The sequence below is a fragment of the Drosophila suzukii genome, chromosome X (assembly GCF_043229965.1).
Source record: "Drosophila suzukii chromosome X, CBGP_Dsuzu_IsoJpt1.0, whole genome shotgun sequence".
Lineage (NCBI taxonomy): Eukaryota > Metazoa > Arthropoda > Insecta > Diptera > Drosophilidae > Drosophila > Drosophila suzukii.
In genome coordinates, this window is record NC_092084.1 from 17691584 (window position 1) to 17699626 (window position 8043).

The 8043-nt window shown below is 37.6% G+C and overlaps 1 protein-coding gene across 1 annotated transcript; it reads left to right on the top strand.

Moving 5' to 3' along the window:
• Nucleotides 1-2214: 2214 nt before the first annotated feature.
• On the top strand, nt 2215-3585 carry LOC108005243 (uncharacterized). The gene is made up of 2 exons (XM_017068436.4): nt 2215-2889; nt 3190-3585. The coding sequence occupies exons 1-2, from the start codon at nt 2410-2412 to the stop codon at nt 3421-3423; spliced, it is 714 nt and encodes a 237-aa protein (XP_016923925.2). The 5' UTR covers nt 2215-2409; the 3' UTR covers nt 3424-3585.
• The last annotated feature ends 4458 nt before the right edge of the window (nt 3586-8043 follow it).

Here is an 8043-nt window from a genome sequence, read left to right on the forward strand (position 1 = left end):
ATACTATAATGCCTGGTTCGCATACATCCTTGGGTGCTTTCGCTTTTGAGCTCGAGTTTGCGTTTGCATCTCGCAGATGCCTCGTTGCCATGTAGAACTAATTCCATTAAAGCCAGCTCTAACTTGATTTTCAATTGACTCCTCATTTGCAGTGGTGCGGTGGGTGGTGGATTCGGTGGGTCAGGACGCGCTGTCAGCAATCAACATGTTCAATTGAGCATATCCTGCCGGCTGCAGGACACTGCCATACTGCCATACTATACCAGAGAAATGTGATTACCCGACGCTATTTTCCACATACATCCGTGCAGAGGCGTAGGCGGAATTCTACCAATGGGAGGGGGTCTCTATAGGGTACCTAAAATAATGTCATCATTTTAAAAATATTCGATTCAAATTTGAAGAAATTAGCTTGGATACCTATATATAAAACCCATTACTTTTTTTCTTTGCCCAAATACATATATATTTATATTAATTCTGTAACCCCTTAAAACATTTTTAAATTAGGCTTATGTTTTAATATTACTTTAGCATTAACAAGTTATTTAAAAAAAAGTGGCAAGTCAACTAATTAAACTTGGAGAAGCTCTCAATTGTATCGATTTAAGTCAAGCATAAGGAAAATAGATTCTTTAATAACCGCGAATTCTTAGGAACCAGCTTACAAAATTTGGTATTATGAAATAACTGCTTAAATTTTATAAGATTGAAAGCATTTTCTTCCCACAAAAAATGATTTCTTAGGAATATGTATAACATTAAAACAGATATTTTCAAAGAATATTGTAATAATAAGTTAGGTTATTATTTTTTGAGATTTAAAATAAAAGATTCCTTTAACATGCATTATATCATTATTCCAAAATATTTCACTATAAAAACGTACTTATAAATTATTTTAGATACAAATTTTATACTTCTTTGAGGCCTTCAAAGTAAGAGAATTTTTCTGGATTATATCCACCCCCTCTACTTACGCCACTGCCTCCGCCCCGCCAGAAAGAGACGGCGGATGGGGCGTAGAAAGAGACGGCGAACAAGAACACAACAGGAAGAAGGTCCAGCGGGCGCCTTTTACATTTCATTGGATTTTATGCGTTTCACTTTATGCTGATGTTTTTATTATTAAATTTTCTTGAATTTTCATTTACATTTTCTGGCTTTCTTAGCGCTCGCTCTATCTCCATCCATCCCGCTCGCTCCTGTTCCCGTCTCTGTTTGGTCGTTAGTGTTGTCGCCGATGCTGATGACTCCTCTTCATTTTCACACTTTTCATTCAATTTATTGCATTTCGCAAATTGAGTGTCGCTTTCCTTAGATCTATTCTCCCTGCTGTTTCGTCCTGGCCACATCATCCTGTCCTGTTTTCACACTTTTCTAATTTTCCAAAAGAGACAGCGCGGAAAATGCCAAAGAAGCACCTAAAAAAGAAGCCAATTTGATTTAAGAATGGAAAATGCTTAAAAAGAACGAGGGCTGGCAGAGCAAGTTAATATATATACTTTTGTATATAATATAATAACGATAAAAACTCCTTAACATATCTATAAATATTTTAAAATTACAACTAGATTTAAATATTAATCACACAAAATAAGTTTTTCAAATCAATCCCGTTTTTCTTGATATTCTTGGAGTTTTGAAATATCGATACTGAGAATAGGGTTTATTTTGATTTAGATTACAAAAAGTTGTTACATGCAGTTTTAATTTATTTTCTTAACAAACTATGAACATTTAGAAAATTTTATTTTTGGACCACTATCATTTTTAATACACATTAAAAAAGTTGAAATGAATTGGTAGAAGTAGTAAGTAGAAAATGTTTTAAGATCATTTAATTTATCCAGTGTGTGTTACTTATTTTCCATTTATTTTTCCATAATAATTAAAGTATACAAAATCAATAAAATCTTTTGTAAATTACCTATATTTCCCCAAAGAATAATAAAAAATAATTGATTTCATTAATTACTACCTAACTAAGGGCATACCTAGAGATGTTCTAGACGTACAGAGCAAGTTTTATGACAACTATGTTGTAATCGAGTGCTACAGCACTATGGTCATGAATTTTTAGCTAGAACTAATTGGGAATTATAAGTACCCATTAACGAAAACAGTTTGAAATTAAAATATTTGAGGACGTGGGCAGTTGCTAATTATTATCATTATTTCATTCTCGCTTTGCATCTCCCTTTCAGTAACCTTTGGGATATAGTTCACAGATCGAACGATAAAAATTAGTAGGACCTTTGGCGTTGGCTGGAACGAGCCTTCGAAAAACATGTGAGCCAGCCCCGTACATTCAAAATTACGCAAAACCATATTGCAAGTGGAATTCTCAACGGAACTCCAGGTCTGAATAGCGCGAAGTAGAAACTGAGGACTCGAATTTCTGACAGAATGTCCAGCGAGCAGCCCGGCCGTCAACCGGAAGCGGAAGGCAGCCACGAACAGGAAACGGAAGCGGAGCCCGAGGCCCTGGTAACCGAAGTGCCCTCGATCCCCAGTGTGGCCAGTTCCGTGGAGGAGAATGCACCCAGCACCAGCCGAACGGGGAAAACCACCGCACCACTCAGTGGTTGTGTGGTGCGAATCAAGCGCGAACTGCAGGACATTCGAAAGCATCCGCCACCGAATTGCACCGCCGAAATGCAAAACGAGGATCTCTTCCGCTGGACGGCAGGTGTGAACGGGCCGGCTGGCTCCGTTTACGAGGGCGGTCACTTCCGGCTGGACATCCGATTTCCGGCCAGCTATCCCTTCCGGCCGCCTCGCATCCGGTTCACCACCCGAATTTACCATTGCAACGTGGACAGCCGAGGCGCCATTTGCCTGGACGTCCTCGGGGAACGATGGTCGCCAGTGATGAATGTGTCCAAGGTGGGTTCGATTCCTTATCAGTATGTTAAATGTTTTTATAGGCAACGATCTAGTTCTACAAGTTATAGTGATTCTACATGGTTTTAAGGCACCATATTAATAAGTTCTTGGTATGCTTGTTTTTAAAAAATAACAAACAAACTTCAAGTACTTTGTATATTTCTCAAACCACTGGGTTTTGCTATCCATTTACTTACTGCATTTTATAAAATAATTTATGTAAATGTATTAAAACTATTTTATAAAATAATTTTTTCATCAATTTTTTACATTTATATTTGTAATTTTGTAAACTATCAGGTTCTGCTGTCCATTTACGTGCTGATGAGTGAGTGCAATCCGGATGATCCTTTGGTCATGTGCATTGCAGATCAGTACAAGACCAATCGCAAGGAGCACGACAAGATCGCCAGACACTGGACCAAGCTGTTTGCGATGACCAAGGCGCAGATCAAGGATGAGGAAGAGGATCAGGATCAGAGCCAGGTGGAAAATCAGAAACAGGACCCAGTGGCAAGTCAGTCCAAAAATTAGCAGTCTACAAAACAGCCAATGCCCGAGGACCAAATGTAGGCCTATACTTCAAAATTACCCATAAACTCCTGACTCATTGCAACATATAAATAATATTAACATTTTTTTGAATCCAAAAATTACTTTAAAAATATTTTTGGCTATAAATTTCAAAGGGAACTTCTTAATTGGAATGATTGATTAGTAATTCCGCTTACCAAATATGCTGTTACATAGTTTTAGGCAACTTTAAAGGAGTTTTCAAAACGCATATGATATTAATTATTATTACTTTCTCCAAAAGGAACCCCTTTAAAAATATATTATTTTCTTGTCCAGAGCCGATAGAAATTCAAATTAGCAACTGTGAAAATGAACACAATTTTATGGCGCTCTAAAATCTAATCCCGTTAAGTACGATCTGAACACAATATAAATATTAAAGTGTTCCAAGCCGTTTTCGAGGGCTTTTTCTTCGCTTTAATGGGTTTTTTGCAGGGCCGCAAATGTAAGCCAGTTGAGAGCTTCTCACCCTTTGACCCCTCGAACTGGCACCTCAAGGCAAGCAGTTTTCAAAATACTCCCGGCGTAATGTGCCACCTCGAATACCCCGTCCCCACCCCCTCCAGAATTGCTGACTGTGTCAGATAGTCCACGCGGTCCTTTGGCCGCTCATGTCTATGAATATTCATGAGCTGCCAAAAAATGAACGTTGGAAAAACATCCACGGCCCAATGGACCCGTGGGTGGGTTGCTTTTGGTTAGCTTTGAAAAATGAATTGGAACGCGAACGGTTTAAGGATGCCAACACCTCCACCAAGATGGCGATGCAGGCCATCAGCGATACAGGACACGGGCTCAAAGGACCTCGGCCAAAAGGGTTTCCACGCAAACGGGGTCACCTCAATGGAGTGGGTGGAAATATTCAAGCCGGCAATCTTTAATGCCCATATGGCACTAAACAGAGAGCGCGAAAGGCAAACACAATTAATGTCCTGCGAACAGGAAGGACACTTAAGGCAGCCAGGAAGATAATGCATAAGAGCCCAGGGGGCTTCAAGAAATCTCAGGAAACTCATGCATGTGTAGGGCACACCCTCGAACCCATTAGTATGCAGAACTCATCTATTGAAACTATCTTTTGATCTGTCCTCCCTTGAAATAATAATACTTTTACTGTCTTAAATTTGATAAGACTGAAAAATATATTACTGAATTAAAGTCAAAACTAATTTACTGTTTAATAAACTTCATATAAAAGTCGATATCATATTTAAATTATAATAAAAATATATTTAATATACAATTATTTTTTACAGAAAATGTTTTTAAAACCTATTATAAGTATTAACACTTGCTTAATTTAATATATAAATCATAGGGCTCCACAAAAATATTGTGCAAATTATGGAATAATTAAAAAAGGAATCTTTATATCTGAAAAATAATAAGACACCTGAGACTTAATAAAAAATATCAGAGATATCAAAAAGGATATTATTTTTTTCAAGAAATTTATATAAAACTTTTCTTAAAAATAGTTTACATTTTATTAAGCATAGGTATACAAACTATTTGATACCCATAAACAAGTAAAAGTATTAAAATGAAATACTGGATACCCATAAAAAAAGTAAAGGTATTCAAAAAGAATTAACAATATTATTAAATTCGATTGTAATCATATCATGATGATGGAATTTCTAACGAAAGTTAATACAACACAACATCTGCGCATTTGGGCATCGCAATAAGTGACAATATTGATACTGTCAGTTAGCGGAAATGCCAGAACGCACAGCAATCTTATGGGTCCCAGGGTGATGAACGCATAACCCCAGTGACGGGACGGCCCCCACTACCCCTCGAGATCCATGGGAAACCGAGTCTGGCCAACAATGTCATCAAAGTGCCGAGTTCCCTTCCAATATCGCCGCCCATTCCCTGTCTGCCGCTTGTCTGTCCCTTATTCCCCGACAAGTCAAACGTTAATGAACTTAAAGAAATTAATTAAAGTGCCAGGCCACCCACTATCCTATCCACCCACATTACCCACATATGGTGCACATACAATACATAACATACATAGTGTATAAAGAGCTCGCAGCTTAACGCCTGTCCCGATGCCCGTTTATTGGAAACGACATCCGGGCTGGACGTCAAAGTCCTTGGCCATTCGCATCGCATCGGATGGATTGGGATGGGATAGGATCGGTTGAGAACGGGGAAGGAGTACTGGAATGAGGATGAGGTTGGAGATGAGGTTGAGGATGGCTTTCTTCCCGGGCAAATGCAATAAAAGCAAGTTGCTCGCACCGAGACAACTTGACCGTTAAAAATGAAGTCAGCCGGGCAGCTGGGAGTGCCACTGCCTGAGAGTCAAGTCCACTCAAAACGACACAGAAAATGCCCTTCATCCATAATACTCAAGTATTTATATCATTTTATTATTTATAAGTATGTCAATTTTTATAGCCATAATAACTGATAAGTCACTAAATGAACAAACATGCTTTAGCTATTTACTGACTGCCAGTTAAGTCCATTTAAGATGATGGGCAAAATGCCCTTCATCTGTAATAATAATATAATATTATTAAAATAATAAAATTATTAAAAAATAACACTACCAATTTTGTTAACAATATATTCCGTATTTTTTATGCACTCCAAAATCATGTTTTCCAATAAAAAAATTTCTAAATGTATTATATTATATAGTTTTATTAAAAATCTTAATGGTTTTCGATAATATTTACGATTATTATAAAAAAAAATTGAGGGTTTTAAATTTTGTATAACTTATAATATAACTTTTGATATTTTCCAATATATCTTGTGTTCTTCGTTTGCATTTTAAACAAGGGCTTCATTTAAAATATTATTTTAATCCGCTTTTATATTAAAAATGGCACCTTAATTCATTTTTTAAAAATTTCAAACGGTTTCCTAATTTTTTAAACACAATGTAATATATATTGAGGTACTATGGTACTATAATTCATTTTAAAATTTCAAAATTCTAGTTTCAAACCATTTCCTTATAATTATACCCGTTACTCGTAGAGTAAAAGGGTATACTAGATTCGTCGGAAAGTATGTAACAGGCAGAAGGAAGCGTTTCCGACCCCATAAAGTATATATATTCTTGATCAGGATCACTAGCCGAGTCGATCTAGCCATGTCCGTCTGTCCGTCTGTCCGTCTGTCCGGATGAACGCTGAGATCTCGAAAACTATGAGGGCTAGGCTATTGAGATTTGGCGTAAAGATTCCTGAGCTTCTTACGCAGCGCAAGTTTGTTTCAGTAGACTGCCACGCCCACTCTAACGCCCACAAACCGCCCAAAACTGTAACTCCTACAGTTTTGATGCTAGATAGAAAATTTTAACTGAAATGTATTGTTCTCATCAATACCTATCGATTGACCTAAAAAAAAGTTTGCCACGCCCACTTTAACGCCCACAATTTGCAAAACCCTGTGACGCCCACAATTTTCATGCTAGATAAAAAATGTTAACTGAAATGTATTGGTCTCGTCAATACCTATCGATTGATCCAAAAAAAATTTGCCACGCCCACTCTAACGCCCATAACGCTTAAATCTGTATACCGCCGGTAGGTGGCGCATTTTAATCTCGCTTTGCTGCTTGCATATCTCCATATAGCTGAGTAACGGGTATCTGATAGTCGAGGTACTCGACTATAGCGTTCTCCCTTGTTATACCCGTTACTCGTAGAGTAAAAGGGTATACTAGATTCGTCGGGAAGTATGTAACAGGCAGAAGGAAGCGTTTCCGACCCCATAAAGTATATATATTCTTGATCAGGATCACTAGCCGAGTCGATCTAGCCATGTCCGTCTGTCCGTCTGTCCGTCTGTCCGTCTGTCTGTCCGGATGAACGCTGAGATCTCGGAAACTATGAGAGCTAGGCTATTGAGATTTGGCGTACAGATTCCTGAGCTTCTTACGCAGCGCAAGTTTGTTTCAGTAGACTGCCACGCCCACTCTAACGCCCACAAACCGCCCAAAACTGTAACTCCAACAGTTTTGATGCTAGATAAAAAATTTTAACTGAAATGTATTTTTCTCATCAATACCTATCGATTGACCTAAAAAAAAGTTTGCCACGCCCACTTAAACGCCCACAAACCGCGAAAACCTGTGACGCCCACAATTTGCATGCTACATAAAAAATTTTAACTGAAATGTATTGGTGTCGTCAATACCTATCGATTTACCCAAAAATAAATTTGCCACGCCCACTCTAACGCCCATAACGCTTAAATCTGTCTACCGCCGGTAGGTGGCGCATTTTAATCTCGCTTTGCTGCTTGCATATCTCCATTTAGCTGAGTAACGGGTATCTGATAGTCAAGGTACTCGACTATAGCGTTCTTCCTTGTTTTAAGCTACTTTTATTTTAATTATTGTACATAATTCCTTTTTAAAAAATGTTTTACCATTGCCTGCTACTAAAACTTTTTTATGATAATTATGTATATGCTTTTTGATTAAGTAATGGTACCTGCACTATTTTTTTTAAATTTCAAACGAAACTAAAACTCTCACATATTTGAAAACATCCTAGTGTTAAAAACGATGGTTAGAAGATTCTGCTTTCAATTTGCCTATAATAA

Bases quoted from the DNA above. Each gene is read 5' to 3' on its own strand.
- LOC108005243 (XM_017068436.4), top strand. From the start codon at position 2,410: ATGTCCAGCGAGCAGCCCGGCCGTCAACCGGAAGCGGAAGGCAGCCAC. The intron at 2,890-3,189 runs GTGGGTTCGATT...GTAAACTATCAG, and splicing joins CAGTGATGAATGTGTCCAAG to GTTCTGCTGTCCATTTACGT.